General features: G+C 33.8%; 1 protein-coding gene and 1 long non-coding RNA gene across 3 annotated transcripts; one reads left to right on the top strand and one right to left on the bottom strand.

The window, feature by feature from the left end:
* The first annotated feature begins 1861 nt into the window (after nt 1-1861).
* LOC108473925 (histidine kinase 5-like) lies at nt 1862-9011 on the top strand. Its single transcript, XM_017775748.2, has 13 exons — nt 1862-2434; nt 3079-3911; nt 4141-4197; nt 4371-4598; nt 4682-4775; nt 4867-5073; nt 5390-5520; nt 5624-5673; nt 5901-6253; nt 6347-6450; nt 6924-7724; nt 7868-8038; nt 8153-9011. Exons 2-13 carry the CDS (start codon nt 3195-3197, stop codon nt 8273-8275), a joined length of 3036 nt encoding a protein of 1011 aa, XP_017631237.1. The 5' UTR covers nt 1862-2434; nt 3079-3194; the 3' UTR covers nt 8276-9011.
* On the bottom strand, nt 5779-10422 carry LOC128293111 (uncharacterized). Of its 2 annotated transcripts, XR_008283174.1 has the most exons (6): nt 9413-10406; nt 8905-9019; nt 8726-8814; nt 6997-8499; nt 6197-6527; nt 5779-6067 (listed from the first exon to the last, which is right to left on the bottom strand). It is a non-coding gene; the product is annotated as an uncharacterized LOC128293111 (long non-coding RNA). The 2 variants fall into 2 exon arrangements; XR_008283173.1 differs by having other exon boundaries at nt 5779-6527; nt 9413-10422.
* Nucleotides 10423-17227: the final 6805 nt, after the last annotated feature.

Genomic DNA, 17227 nt, shown 5'->3' with positions numbered 1-17227 from the left:
AATATATAAAGAAAACCGCAAAAACAATGGTCGGTCAGGACCAGGTGAGCAGGGAAAATCTATGATTGGAAGATAAATGAATGGACTACTTTAGTTTTGCTGGCAGAAAAGAAAAGCTTGGGCCGCCTGCTTCCGTTCAATCCTTGAGTTTTTGTGCAGCCTTTATTTAACAATGCTCGAATCCCTAGTCATTTATTTTTTTCAAGGAAAATTTGTTGTTTTTAATTTTCTTTCTTGTAACGGTTGGGAAATGGACCAGGTCCAATTAGAAACCACCGTTTATTTTCAACTACTTATCTCAAAGAACTGCCAGCTAGAATTTAAAAATTTAGTGCATGATTTTATGCCAACCTAGCAATGTCTTTTTAAGTATTTCTTTAGGTTATTTAGTTAGTTATAAAAGAGAGTGATGGCAGGTGGATAGAAAAGAAATTAAGTTGTTTTACTTCGTTGATATTATTTTTATTGTCAGTATAAGAAAACGTAATTTTGAATATATTAAAATACATTTTTTTTCTATTTAAAAGTGAGAAGAAATTATGTGTAATTTTAAGTACATTTGTATATTAAAAATTAAATTATTTGAATTTTGAGGTTAATAGCATTAAATGCCTTCAAAATATTGATCTAAACTTTAAAATATTCTAATTAAGTATTGAAAGTATCAATATTTTTATTAATCATATCTTAGATTTATTGATCAATTTAAGTATTACATATTAGTTTAAACATGATATTAAACATATTTAATCATGTCTTTTTTTCTCTCTAAAAGGCACATGCATCAAAATTTTCTATACAATACTCATACACATGTTTATAATATAGTGAAAGAAAGGGATTGTATCACAATAATCCACAATTTGCTTATGATTAAACCCAGTTAAGGCAGTTCTAACCTCTCATAGTGTTTTTATTGATTTTTAAAATATTCATTTCTATGAAAAAATATATCAATGTATTTTTGTTTATTTTAATTTTTACTTGATTTATAAACTGATATTTCTTTAATCTTTTAGGCAATATTAAACGAGGCTTGTCTAATTTAGTATCCCTTGAAATTGGATTAAAATGTTTATTAATTACTATAATAACTTGTTAATACAAAGAATTAATAAGAAAAAAAGTTGGCGAGGTGCAAAAGACGAAAAGCTGTCAAAGAGAAGTAGCAAAGGAGGAGGAGAAATGGCGAGAAAGATTGCTTGTAGAGTAGAGTGTGAAAATTGTAACATAGGCCTATTTATTGAACTAGAGAGCTTTTATACGAGAGATAAGAGCTTTTATACGAGAGATATGAGATGCCATTGTAAGCATATTATATGGAAGGGCCTCTAGATGTAGGGTGCCAATTAATCTCATTTTGACGAAGGTAGTCGATGGTAAAAGTGTGCTTAATAGGGTGATTTGCAAAGGTGGTATAACACATATTATATATTATAATAACATAGTTATATATAATGATATATATCAATAATAATTTACCTTAAATATATAAAGTTAATTTATTTATATATTTAAAGTTTACGTTACATATCATTAATAAAAAAATTATATTACGATAATTCTAACATCTTTAATTTTTAGACACCAATAAAACTATGTCACTTAATTAATTTTTAAAGAGATAAACATATTAAAATAAATTCTTCCATAAAACAAATACTTGAAAATTTAGTTTCAAATTTCTTGTATAAGAAAGAGTGGATGGTGTTTTTAAAGATAGAAGAAAATAAAAAAATAAAAAGTAAAAGCAATTTAATTTTAAAATAAATTAATTGAACTTAAAATGAGATAGAGAAGATAAATGGATATAGAAGAATTTATTTTAGAATTGATGAAATGATAACGTTTTATTGATGTTCCAACAAGGAAATACACATTATAAAATCATAATAATACATTCATCATTTGCTACTGATAGCATATATCAATTGTTATAATACGTACAGCGAAGGCACCCAAATTTAAAAAATAATCCTCTCCCTTTTCCCCTCCACACGGTGAGAAGCAGACAACTCCCACAAAAATACACTTCATACATATAAAATACTAAGGAAAAAAGAAGAAGGCAAGATTCAGAGAATTATCTATTGTTTTTGACCTCTGATCGCACATGGCTTCTTTTCTCCTACATTTTTGTTTTTCTTTTCAGTCACATGCTCTCCTCTCTCTCTCTCCTCTTATAACTTGCCCGCTTCAGCCTTTCTTCTTCCCTTTCGTTTTTTTTTTCTTCTTTTTTTTTTTTTTGCATTAAAAAAGAGTTATTCATTAGCATTTGAAGGCTGTTGACTGAATATCTGGACAGAAAAGGTATTCCTCAGATCTACAGTGAAAAATATTTTGAGTTTTGGATGTTGTCGTCAACCTGTTGCTTGTTCTTCTTATCCGTCAAGGCTTTGTTATTTTCAGAACTGTATGTGATTCAATCTCAAAGGTTAGCTTACTAATGTGGTTTGTTTGTGTTTGCTTAATCTTAATTGATCGCCTAATTCGCTTTTATTTAAGAAAAAGGAAAAGGAAAACACGTAGTGTGTTTGTTCACTCGTATCTATTGGATAAACTTATCCTCGGTTGTTCTGTTTAATGAATCTTGCACTTTTTTCAGGATCATTATCTTGAATTCCGATGACTTCCCTTTTACTTCTGGTTTAGAATGTGAGCTGTTGCTAATGATCAATGATCAAAATGTTTAGCGAAATTTAGCTTCTTCTCCCCAACATGACTTTGAATCTCTGATTCCTTTCCCTTGAAACTTTCAAAGCTTTTCTTTTCATCTTTTTAATATATAAAATTCTATCAACTTTTGGAATTTATATTTCCGTCGAATAAAGAGATTTCTACCGTTTATTTCGTGTCCAATCGCTGTTTTTCCACCTCAGTCAACATATCTATTATTTTCTTTCTCTGGTTGCCATGGTTTTCTACAATTTTCTGTTCCGAGAGCTACACATCTTTGTCATTTAATTCGCTTTCAAATAAAATTTGACTTGAAATGAAGCAGTAAAGCTGGACAAATCTTAGAATCAATGGTTTATTGACTTCTTGTTGAAGGCTCAAGCTCGATACTTTATGTTGCAGGATCTGCTCTGATTAAAAGATGATTTATAGAGACGTACGAGAAGCATAGATTGGTGATCTATTGATGTTGATTTATGTCCTCAACAGTTCAAACAGGTTGTAATTAACTGATTTCCATGGTTTGTAAGATGGAGACCGATCCAATTGAAGACATGGACGTCGAAGTCCTTTCTTCAATGTGGCCTGAAGATATTGAACATGAAGCTGGGAAGCAGTTTAATGTAGAAAACCCAAGAGGTGACCAAGATATGTTGGAAGAGGTAACAATTGTGGGGGAGCCAACCATAGTTGATTTCCAACATCTTATAGAGCTAACTAATTATACAGACAAGGGCTCGTCTCAGTTAGCATACCTTGTAAAACACTGGGAATATAAGCAAGCGAATGCTGTTCGTCTTCTTAGAGAAGAACTTGACAATTTAAGCAGACAAAGAGAGGAATCTGAGCTCAAGAAATTAGAGATATTGGAGGAACATCGTTTCGAGGAAAGGTATGGAGGAGATAAACGCCCGATTTCCATACTGGATGGCATTTATGATATATGGCAAGAAGTTCCTCGGAGGAAAAATAATATTATGGTTCCAAGTAAAAGAGTTGAAATTGATGCCGAGTATGATACTGTCATATACTGGAAGCAGCGAGCCACGCACTTGGAGAAAATGCTGGAAGCAAGCATGCAGAGAGAGCAGCTACTCATGGAAAAGTTGCAGGAAAGCATAAAAAATCTGGAAAAACAGTCTTCACCAGTAGAAGAGTTGTCCCAAGTTCTTAAAAGAGCAGATAATTTCTTACATTTTGTACTTCAAACTGCACCCGTTGTGTTTGGGCATCAGGTAATCAAGAAAAATGTAGTGATATGAGAAGCTCCCTCACAATTAAACTTTATTCCATGCACATAATTCATTGCTTTAAGCTTTTGAATAATGTCAATTTAAAAGCTGTTAAATAGTTTATCTTTTCAGTAGATGAGATATCATCAACTAAAGTTTCCAAAATTAGCCAAAGCATGAGGAGACATAGTATAATCTTTCAACTAATGAAACTTGTTATTTGATCAACCAGGATAAAGAGCTGCGGTATCGCTTTATTTATAACCATTTTCCAAGTTTACAAGAGGAGGTAATTTATTGCACCAGAAGTTCTTATTCAAGGTTTGATAATCTTTTGTTGAAGTATTGGTTGTGAGCACGATTGTTATCGTAATATAGTTTTTGATTGTAACTTCCTCTCCTTCTGCAGTCCCTTTTATTTACAGTGAGTGGCATAAGAACTATAACGTGTTCTCATTTCAGGACATTTTAGGAAAAACAGATGTGGAAATTTTTACTGGATCTGGTGTTAAGGAGTCTCAGGATTTTAAAAAAGAAGTGATGGATAAAGGATTGCCTGCAAAAAGAGAAATCACATTTGAGACAGAACTATTTGGGTCGAAGACGTTCTTGATATATGTGGAACCTGTTTTTAGCAAGGCAGGGGAGACTATTGGTATAAATTACATGGGCATGGATATAACAGATCAGGTACATTCTGTTTGTTCATATTGGTTGTTTAAGCTATTAATTGAAAAGGCGAAAAATGCGTATTTATGTTTCTGATTGTATAGGTACGGAAAAGGGAAAGGATGATAAAGATACGAGAGGAGATTGCCGTACAAAAGGCAAAGGAAACAGAACTCAACAGAACCATACACATAACAGGTTCATCAACTAAGTGACAACTGAATATTTGTGAATTACTCTTTTGCTATACCTTTAACTCTGCTTTGCCTTCTTTTTACACTTTCTCTAGAGGAGACAATGCGTGCAAAACAGATGCTGGCAACCATGTCTCATGAGATAAGATCTCCTCTATCTGGGGTTGTTAGCATGGCAGAGATCTTGGCCACAACCAAACTTGACCGAGAGCAAAGACAATTGTTAGGTGTTATGATATCTTCAGGAGATTTGGTCCTTCAACTTATAAATGACATCCTTGACCTTTCCAAGGTTGAATCAGGTTTGGATTTTACTCCAAAATTGCATAAAAATCTCATTCTCGTGTTATTTTTAAATATTCAATTGTGTATATTAATTTCTTTAATCTCATTATTTTGCTCATCACATATGAATCACAAGTTGAACAGTGTAGTACTATATATAGCAACAAGTGTGAGAGATCTGGTCTTAAAGTTCATGTTTAGAAAGTCGTATTTCTGATTCACAATCACATCATACTTTTTTTTATCTCAATATAGGATGCCTCCCATCATGGAATTTTATTTTTCTCATATATCAGAATTTCTAAATGTATCTTCTTTTCTCTGTTTCTTTAGGTGTCATGAAGTTGGAGGCTACAAAATTCCGACCGAAAGAGGTTGTAAAGCATGTTCTCCAGACAGCTGCAGCATCATTGCGGAAGATTCTTACGTTGGAAGGAAATGTAGCAGATGATGTTCCTATTGAGGTAAGAGTCTTGTGACACATTTCCTTCGAGTATTTTATTTAAAAAAATTAAATTCCTTTTTTCATCCTCCCCCATTTTGTGGAGCTTTATGCATTGATTTCAGGTCATAGGAGATGTGCTAAGAATTCGACAAATTCTCACCAACTTGATCAGGTATTGAACTACAAAAACACATGTTTCAACTTTTCTATAGATTATCATGAAAACATTGTGTGTAACTGATTGTTTAGAGAATTAAATGTCATGTGTTCCAGCAACTATGAACTTAGTTTTTTTTGTCATTAGGAACTGAATGGTTCTGACAACTATGCTGAGAAAATCTTCCTGAATGATTAGTATTCATTACTTTCATTATGTGAACAACCTTTCTTTCTCTTCAGCAATGCGATCAAGTTTACACATGAAGGAAAGGTAGGAGTAAAACTTTATGTAGTCCCCGAGCCGCCTTTTGCAAAAGAAGGATCTCAGAACGGCTCTGCTGGATCAACTGCTAATCAATCCACAACTAATGTACCGAAAGAAGAGACATGTACATCAACGTCTCAAACTAGCAGTGATCAGAGAGGATTTCATGGTAAGAAACACGAAGATTCTTGCCAAGACCGTTCACAAAGTGAACGTGGTACTCCAGTAACGAATGGAACAATAGATGTAACCGAGGAGCAAGCAGAATTACCTGAAACAACAGTTTGGATTCGCTGTGATGTATATGACACTGGAATTGGCATACCTGGTACATGAATATGCTTGTCTTTAATCATTTGCATTATCACAAGAAACCAGAGGTTTTGTTAGAACTTGATACATTCTCCTGTGTCTGTGACAGAAAATGCTTTACCCACACTTTTTAAGAAGTACATGCAAGTCAGTGCCGATCATGCCCGTAAGTATGGTGGGACAGGACTGGGCCTCGCAATATGTAAACAGCTGGTGAATTCTTCCTTCCATCAACAATAATGTTTTTCCCCCGCCACAATTGATACAATTTGCCTTCCCTCTTCTTGCTTCTGCTTAAAGAAACAGTTTAGCAGATCAGATAATTATGATATAAATCTCAGTAGGTCTAGTTTAACTAACTATCCTAGTTTTGCAATTAAGAAAAGCATATAATTTGATATTAGAATATAAATAGATTCTTTCCGAGTTTTCAACATCATCTAGTTCCTTTTTAAGACACTGTTGCTCTTCACATGCCAAAATATCTGCAGTGTTTACTTACAGCTCATTACTCTCAACAATGCTAAATTCCAGATCATTGAAAAGTTGGGAAGTTTGTAAATCTATATATTTTAAGTATATTTTCATTTTACTTGAAAGATTTAAGTTGTTGATTTTTGCAGAGATTTGATTGATACTCTTGCTGGTACAAAACTAAGTCCTAACATTCCTTTCCTTCGCTACAGGTTGAGTTAATGGGCGGCCGTCTCACTGTGTCTAGCCAAGTGCATTGCGGTTCTACATTTACATTTATCTTACCTTACAAGGTTTCTCTATCATGTGATCATTCTGATGACGACCTCTCAGATATGGATGATCATGGTGCTACGGATGATGATGCAACGGCTGGCTTTTTCCAATTCCAGCCACGTACTTTGGGTTCCCTATTTTCTTCTAATGGATCTAGCAGAACCCAAAATTTATTAGCACATAATATTGGCTATGTGAATTCGCATAAAATTAATGGGTTCTCAGAGAATTGCTATTCATTTCCCATGAGTAATGGTCAAACAAAGGAGATGGATTTAGTTGAGGATGCTTGTTCTGTTGCTGAAGCTTTAGAGATATCACCTGAGCCTGAAAGTTCATTTAGTCACAGCCCAGACCACGATAATGAAAGTGCAATTTGCAGAGACGAGCATCATCACAATGTTGTAAATGCTGAGAACAGAGTTTCTACCAGAGATGTGTCGAGTTGCTCAGAGACAAGCAGAGAGGTGGATGTGAAAGTGAAGATAACTGAGCCCCAGCTAGCAGCGGAGAGGCAGGAGAGATCTGACAGCGGTTTTCAGTCCACTTTAAACAGCAGCCGAGAAGCATCAAATTCTATCTCAAAGCCAAAGATCCTCCTGGTGGAAGATAATAAAATTAATGTAATGGTGACGCGGTCAATGATGAAGCAGTTAGGCCACACAATAGATGTTGTGAACAATGGTGTAGAAGCTGTCCGTGCAATTCAGTACCATAGTTATGATCTTGTCTTGATGGTAATTCCTTCCTCTCTTTCCTTCCCTACTGCATATAAGAGTTGCTTTCTACAGGGTTTAAATCTGCTCAAGTTTTACGTCTGCATTCGAGTTCTGAAAGACTTGGAGTTTATTAGCAACCATTTACGAATTTTATCTTGCAGGATGTGTGCATGCCGGTCATGGATGGCCTTCAAACAACGAGATTGATTCGTTCCTTTGAGGAAACTGGTAATTGGGATGAAGCAGCAAAGGCTGGGATAGAGAAGCCTTCACCATCTTCTGATTCATTACAACCAGATTGTACACCTCCAAAGCGTATCCCCATAATTGCAGTGAGTTCATCACTTTAACTGCCTCTTAATAAACAAGCTTAAGCTCATATTATCCCAGCAGATAGTCTTCATGTTATGCACACGCTGACAAAAATATGTTACGCATAAATGCAGATGACAGCAAATGCATTGTCAGAGAGTGCTGATGAGTGTTCTGCAAATGGCATGGACTCGTTTATTTCAAAGCCTGTAACTTTCCAAAAACTGAAAGAGTGTCTCGAGCAATATTTGCCATGATGGAAACAATAGGAAACAGCGCAAAACTCAAAGTTCAACTGATCTATCTTGACCTTTGCTGGCTAAATTGTTGCATTCCATTGACACCTACGATGCCTGGGGGGAAAACTGGATAAGTTGCTGCTCTCACTGCAACCTTGGAAACAGCAAGATACATTAACGGGAGGAGAGAACAAGGGTCCAACTAGTGGTAGCTGGTTCAATGGTTTTGCATGTTGAAGAACCTGCAGAGATACAAGTGATCTTAGTCGATGACTTGTGAGAAAATTTTCCACGAACCATTACACCTAGGCATATTTCATCATGCATCAAATGCCGACTATTCTCACCAACTCCCTATAAACTGGGATGCATCATTGGACCCAACCTTTTTGCTGGTTTAGGTGAGGGAACAGATCAAGTGAAGATTACATGCAGAAGAAAGAGAAATTTAAAACCACATGGATTTACCATTACAGTGGTGAACAAATAACGCCTAGAGGTAACATCATGCTTCCAACAGTGCGCGTTCCATGAATGAAGCCATGCCTCAAAATCTCCTGCAATAAGAAACGCAAAATCTTTAAGTGATGTAAAGAACCATAACTGCTAGATGGTGATAGTTTCATGTTATTACTTAGCAAGCTTACCATTAGCAATAAGGAAATAAGAAGCAATGTGGAAGTTAAGTGCAGAATATTTGCACAAATTACAGCAAGTGAATAACAAAACCCATCTCCGAATGGAAATTTGGTCAGCAGCTCTCTGCGCCAAACAGGACAAGAAAAAGAGAATACTAATCAGCTAGTGAACCACAAGACTTCTTGAGTCATATGTTCCATTACTTATCAAAATAAATGTTTTCAATGTATATGCTAATCTACCACTTTTCGAGCAGAATGCTAAGAATCAAATATTAAAATCAGACAATAACGATATACAAAACAGATAAAGCAAACAGAAAGGTATCCTTTTAAGTAAATAGCCTGCCAAGCCAAAATCAGCAGCGGAGATATAAACAAATCTTTTCGCACCTGAAAGCAACATATAAAGACTCACTCCCAACAGAAACAATGCAAGTTTTATGAATGATTGAATTCGAATATGTAGTTGAAGAATCTACCCGTAACAAATACGAAAGAAAGAATATGAACTTACTAGAGCAGAAGAAAGTAACAAAACTCAGGCACGCACGACAGGGGAAGTACACATGGCGTGTACCGTAACGGCAGGTAGGGTAGTATATGTGGCTCCTTTTTTTCAGCCTAAAATTAAAATGTATTTTCAGGGTTAGGTTTGGGTATGACTGGGGGGACCCTAAAGCCCGCCTTGATGAACCAGTTTTTTAGTGATAAATTTGGGTCTAAATTTTGGGCTACGTTAGGGATCCAAAATGGCTTCGATAATGGGCTTCGGCTATTGCAGTTGTTTTTTAGACCAAGAAATGGGCCTAAAGGCAATGACAAGCTGCATCACTAAGAATACTGTAGTTTGAGGTTTCCGGTTGTGTGTTGGATGCATGGAAGACGTGTCGAAACAATAAGCATAAACTTGGAAGTGGCCTACCATTATATATATTGCCAGAAATAAATAGAGAAAACGAGATAACAGCATATTGTTATAGAGACTAAGCAGCAACAGGTGATGAGTAAAGAATCCAGTGCCTCATGCCTATACACATGTCAAACCAAAACTAAATTTAAGAAATCTGTGTGACAAAAGAACAAAGAAATATGCTCAAGAGTGAAGAATGCACAATTCCTACGTCATTTCCCTTCCAAGAGATTCGATCTCCATGCCATAAAGTCAAATCTTTTTAACTTCACATGAACCTGCCATGAAAGCAACACATACGTCTCTGCATATAGCCTCCTTTTCTATTTGGTTACACTATTGGGAATTAACCTATCAACAATCATGTTTTGACTTATAAAATAAAATAAAAAAACTAGAGGGCACACCCCAAATATGCATAAAAGAAAGGGATATTACAAATATATGTGGTAGCTTGGCGAAACTACGCCATAGATCCCATATTTCAAGTGGGTAGCTGCAGGCAGCGAAAGGCAACCCATGTTCGACCCTTTTAATTTATTCATTTTTAATCCATATTGTGTTGTGACAAAAGATTCCAACACCGAGCCAAAAGTCTTAAGTTTAATAGATTAGTTTGGACGCTAACCTTTGATTGAAAGTGATGAATTAATGCATATGGCCCAGTACAAAGTGCCCTATCCACTACTTTAACCATTGTCTAATTTAATAAAATATATTTAACGTCATAAAAGAAAATTCCTAAGATATAATGAGATATAATATAATACTGTTCCCTCCCCCCCCCCCCTTTTTTTTTTAAAGTTTTAATGAGTACTTCATTAGTACCATCTTACCATCATTTCTTATCTCGCTAATTACTTTAAGGCACCAAAATGGGATGTGATTAGTTTAAGCATCAGAACCTTAGAAAGCAGTTGATGATGATGATATGAATTTCTACATTGGGAACTAATATATTCAGCTTATCACTCTCAGCTGCCCTATATTTTGTGGCAAATGGAAAAAGAATTTGAACAATAGCCAAGATGCTTAGTTATATACGATGTATAAGGAAAAATAATGTACTGATTAACTGAATTCAGTCAGCTACCAATCTATAATAGTAGCTTGAAATTGGTTACCTAAAACTGATTATCTCATTGGGATAGCAACGCATCTTTCACAAATAATCATGATTCTGCAACTTTTTTACACCAAAATCTGCAGATTATTTGTGCATCAATGGCGACATATATCACCTGTAAACAAATGATCTGGATACAGTCTTGGGTAAATGTGTATATAGTGTTAGGAGTAATTCCATGCTTATTCATGTGATCTTTAATATGATATATATATATATATATATTACAGTCTTTATATAAGTGCGTATAGTGTTAGGAGTAAATCCATGCTATTATCATGTGATGTATAACATGATGTATATATACAGTAGTATTTTGGTGGTACATTGGCATTGACCTTTTAAAAATGGTGGTACAGCTAGCCACTAATTACGATTGGGAATATTATTATTTTAAAGATAACAAAGATTATGGTTAATAAAGGGAGAAGGGATTAAGTACAAAAGTGGAATCTGATTATATTACAAAGTTGTCCAAAAGAAAGGTGACACCATCAAATTCAATCAAGAATAAGAAAAAGCTAGGGCGCATTTTTTCATGCTCAAGTGGCTTAGGGCGAAAAGAAACGAATAACTATTGATTAAGTGCTTAAAAAAAAAAAAAACACAAAGCATCAAAATAGTTGCAGACAAGTGTAGATAGGGAGAGCAACTTTTTTTATGTAATGATATGATTAAATAGAAGACTAATCATTACAATTGTTTTGTTGGAACATGGATTATATATTTTTCCCACAACAAAAAAAAAAATTAAGGTGAGAATATAGTTAATTTAATGGCTGTTTTAGGTGTTTGTATTGTTAAGAATAATGTGACTTAAATTTTCTCATTTATTGAAAAAATAAACATAATAGTAAAATGAGAGGATTTGGGGGCGAAATTCTTCTATTTAACTTTGACTAAAATATAATTTTTCAACTCTTTTCAATATTAGTAAATTGTGATTTTTTTAGAAATAGTTTTCATGTAAAGTTTATATATTCTTATTTATTCTTTTCTTATTACTTTATAATCTTTCTACTACCATTATCGACATTTATTATAACATGAAATACTACTTTGAGATAAAAGTTGATGAAGGAAAAGAAAATGTACATAAACAACCCAAATTTTGGGTATGACTTGAAGCGGGGTCTAAGGCAGATTTTTGTATAGGAAAGAAAAGAAAAGCAAAATGTTTATGACCGCATTATTGTACCATTCAAAGAAGAAGGGGACAAAAACAAGCTAAAGCGAATGAGATCCAGGACATCATTAGGGGTGTATTCAGTTTGGTTTAATTTTTGGACAAAATCAAAATTGAAATCATTTTAAATAATATTTAAAATATTTAAAATTGGTAATTTCGATTCTTAATTTTTCACAACAATCATTATATGTTCTCTAAATTCATTTACATTTATAAAGTGAAATAAATAATTAAATTAATATCATAATCATCAATAAAACTTTAAAAATTATTTTAAGTTAAGTTATTAAGATGATAAATCATTCAAAGTTGTTAAAAGGAAAGTTAATATATAAATCATCAATATACCTAATGTTTTTCTGTCATTTTTAAATTAGTTATAACTAAATGATTACATGTGTCATATAATTGATTAATTGTGAAAAGTAATTTTTTTATAAATAAAATATTGTAATGTTTAACAAATTATTTTCTTAAAATTAGAATTATGGTTCACTTACTCTAATATGAAATTACACTTTTATAACTTTTTTATGAAATATTTCCATAACTTTATCTTCTTCTATAATCATATCTAATTGTTATTGTTCATAATAATAATGATAATAATTATAGGGTTAAATGAATTAGTCTATATAGAGTTTGAAATGGTCCATTTATTATTCTATTAGGACTATTGCTTTAAATGTAAAATTCAGTTTGATCTTGATAAAATGGGTTTAATGTAAAAAAATTAAACTTAAATTGAATTGTGGGATTCGAATGATAACACTAACTTAAAATTGAACCGAATAATATAAAATCCGAACAGAATAGATCGATTTTTCGATCTTCTTAGTTTCTTTGCTCAATCCTAAATATCACCACTTTGTAAACAAGTTACTTAACCAAACGGTGGTACTCCAAAATGTATGTTAAGTTGAATTATCATCACTTTTTTAAAATTAAAATTGTTTATTTTTTCAATAAATTATTGATCTGATGGCAACTTATATGTGAGTTAAAAGTGTTGTCATGTTGTCTAAGATTATATTATCCATAAACTACTCATTTAGTGGCAACTTGTACATGGGTTTCAAGTATATACTACATAAGGTTCAATCCTTGTGAAATCTCTTCTTCTTCTTTTTTTTTTTTTCATTTAGAAGCTAATGTGAGCTTTGATTGTATTAGAAAAGGATGATATTTTTCACACGCATCTTCTGACCATTAGACTTATAAATTTTAATAACACAAATGATTAATTTATTTGTTAGCAAACTGAAAATATCTTAACATCATGAAGTGAATAAAGTATGATCAATTGTAAAAGACTCAATCATGACGCAGCAAAGAGTACATGTAAAGCAACTTAAGGTGAAGACATTGGATATAGTAGATAGAGGCGAAAGTCTTTGCAAATATGTACCTTGGGGGTGAAGGGTAAGGAAAATAATTTAAGTAAATAAAGCAACTACAGTCGTTCAAGATAATTAAGGGACCCATAGGTTTAAGTGCGCCGTGACCCCCTCGCTCCCTCACTGTACGGTATATATTGGATGATTAGCTATGAATTCATCCAAACAACGAAAGAGAGGTGAGGCCAAGTGCGAAGCGCCAAGGTCCAAGAGCAATGGGACCTTCCAGGCGGAGAGGGTGGCAAGCAAAAGCATAAAGTGCTTGATGATGGTGTGGTTGAACGCCAGTCCAGCTCGGTGGGGTCTTCAACTATTTGATAGTGCACCAATTATTCCTCTTTGTCCTCGACTCCCAAAGGTGTCCAAAAGGTGTCCGATGCGTCCCCATCCCAGTCATCTTCCACCTGATCTCACCTCCGCTACCTGCTTCAATTCCTTCTACTTTTATTACACATTACCCTGTCTAGATTTACATTTGCTTAATTTTTGGAAACTTAATATTAATGCTGATTAGACCACACCAACCCCCAAGGTTTAGCTAATTAGCTAAGTCGTCCATTAATTAATTCTGTTTGAATATTTCTGCCGTTTATTTGAGCCTTAAACGGTACGTTTGAATAATTAGCTTCGTATATTAAACGGTATGTTTCATATATTATAGTTTTAATGTTGTGTGCATGAATAGTTTCCAGGTTTCAAATTAGGAGGGTACGTAATAAACACAACCTTGCTAAGGTACGGAACGGAAAAGTAGGGAATACTCCATTTGTCATACGAGTTCTTGTACAGTAGAGCTTATGTACGGAAGGCAGATCCCATTACCATATTTTTTATGTTGGGTTACTTTCATGAGTACACTGACCCCATCTCTTTGCTCAATTATTTACCACTACCTTCATAGTTGAAGCTGAAGCTGAAATCCAATGAAGAGAGGGTGTGAGTGAATACCTGAATAAAAAAATGTAGGCCAATGGATGCAGTGCGAAGGTAACTGATCAAAATAATATCTGACCTGTAATATGTGAATAATTGATTAGTGATGACTCTGACGTGTCTAAAATGTTAGTCAATGCGAAATCATTGTCAGAATGATGAGTTTAGCATAGAGAAATAGAAGAGAGGGGGGGGGAAGGTGAGGGGGCTCGTGCAAATGCAATTGTTGGTCCAACCAAATTTCACAGGTTAACCTATTTCCTGTGACTCAACTAATTTCGTTTCATTTAATGTCCAACCAGAGTCAACCATTCTTGCAGGCGTGGCAGTGGTGATCTGTAAGGTTTATACCCATTAAATGGTGTTCAAAACCCAACCTCATTCATCATATCATCACAGCAAATGTTTTTTTTTTCTTTGACTTTTGAAAGGCAAGCACCCAACAGTTCACATGCCATTGACTCTTTTTTAACCGTGAATCAATATGCAAACTGTAGGATTCACATATATATTGTGTGGTGAATATATAAAATTTTCTATTTAGAAAATCCTGATCATATGCTTCTTTCCAGCTAATCTCTATTAATTGTGTCGTTGGTACGTACAGCTAATTTTGGATCTGAGTTTTCTACGTATCCATAAAATATACCACTGCAGTTTTTAACACTAAACAAATACACAATCCCACACCTTTTTCATCCTTAGGGCATGATTGATATGCCCCAGTTTTAGTAACAATCATCACCAATTAATACTTATTATAGATCTGTAGGCCTATCTTAAGATGATTAAAAAAAGGCATCTTATCTTATCTTATTTTATAGAGGTAGCAGCCTAACTGCAGTATGATCTTAGAGACTTATTGCTACTTCCTATATAGCTTTACCATTTTCACCATAAAATATGGGTATGGGGTTATGGAAAATAGTAGATAGAGATGAAGGCACATTTGGAAGAATGATTTTCTTTTCCCAAGCGAGACATGAATAGGTAAGCCACATAACACATTGTTGTGATGCCATTGCCACCCACTTTACCCACAAAGCTAATGCTTTCACTATTATCTTGCTTATTAATTAAATGATTGTGGTTGATCTCAGCAATTTGAACTCAGTGCACAAAGATATGGTATGGACCCCCCACAAGTACACATAAAACACTTGAGTGCCCTTCCTTCTTATAATTACTTGCACAATGCCTTATTTCACCACTCTTTCTTTTCTAGCCATCGTCGGCTTTGAAAGTAAACAACTCTCCTTTTCTTCTATTGAACCAAAATTAATCAGTTGTGTAGGCTGGCCCCATTCTTATCACTATATCAACATGCTGTCTCCCAATGACGACATCCATATTCAACTAATATTCAATTACACATTAATGGTTTTTTTTTTCTTAAAAAACTTTTTTAGTATATATATGGTTTATTTCTTTTCTTGTGAATTTGGATTTGGATTTCATTTATTATGTAAATAATAGAAATAAAATTATAGATTTTATATAAATTAGTTGAATTCAATCTACAAAAATATGAAAACTTGAATTTGTCAAATCCAAAAATATTTTAAAGGTTTTCAAATTCATTGCTAAATAAGTCTTTAGCACATCAGTGGATTTGCAATATTAGCATGAAAGTTGCATTTTAATAATTTACTACTCAATTTACACTAAATATTTTTAATAATTGGAAGTACCGATGAAACATGTTACATCTTATATTGTATTTAAAATTTCAACATAATTAATAATTTTGGTTATGTTGATATTGGACAATTCTTTTATATATCAGTTTTGAATTTGCCCTATGTTGTTACAAGAGTCATTATGTAATTATAGAGAAACTGGAATGATAAAAGGAATGGACTATTATTCGATCACACTCACAAGAAAAGAAAAAAAAATTGTGTATTACATACAAATCACAATCTCCCTATTATTATCATGTCATCAGCAACTAAGTCAAAATGTTGCTGGGATCGATACTAGCATTATATATTGGGGCTAAAGAATAATGTTTCACAATCAATATATGAAAATAAAATTTGTGTCAGCAAGTAGCTAGCAGCAGCAACATCATAGGATTAGATCCAAATCGATTACTTCTTGATTCCAAATTAAAACATGAGCATGGGATATGTCACTTTGATCTCATTTACGTCTATTGATGTTGAGTTAGCACTTCAAGCATCAATGCCTTTTGGATTAACATGAATCTAGCTCCAACACTGAATTTTTTGGGCACTAAAACTGAAGGGTTTTCCATAGGGAGAATTTGAGATTTGCATTTTATAAAAGGGAATATATATTATGCATATATGTAGTTTTATTTTATTTGTGTGCGTGTAAAGGACGAAAATGGGCACTCTTTAAAGATTTGAAATGAAATAATAGAATCAGCATCCACCAAATTTCAAATCAGGTTAGATATTTGGAAAACTTTTTTAAGCTTAGTGTACTATTTTATATCTTAATGGCAAAATAAAAAATAAAAACCAATACAAATTTATCCGAAGGAAAATGCTACTGCCTAATATGCTTATACTCCCATGACACAGAGCTGCCATTGGTGGTTTGGGGACCCACACCAGCAACGTGGGTCCTATGTTTCTAGCCTTCAGGCCCGATCAGAACGCACCATGGTCCATTAGGGTCACTCCCGGGATGCCCAGGATCTGAGCCAACATCAGAGTGCACCAGGCCATCGTTAATAGAGTGAAAAAACTACGTAAACAGGGCCTAGTCCGTGACCCTAACCTAATAAAAAAGCAGTGAGAGTT

Source organism: Gossypium arboreum, chromosome 5 (assembly GCF_025698485.1).
Source record: "Gossypium arboreum isolate Shixiya-1 chromosome 5, ASM2569848v2, whole genome shotgun sequence".
NCBI lineage: Eukaryota > Viridiplantae > Streptophyta > Magnoliopsida > Malvales > Malvaceae > Gossypium > Gossypium arboreum.
This window is presented reverse-complemented; position numbering and strand designations above follow the sequence as displayed.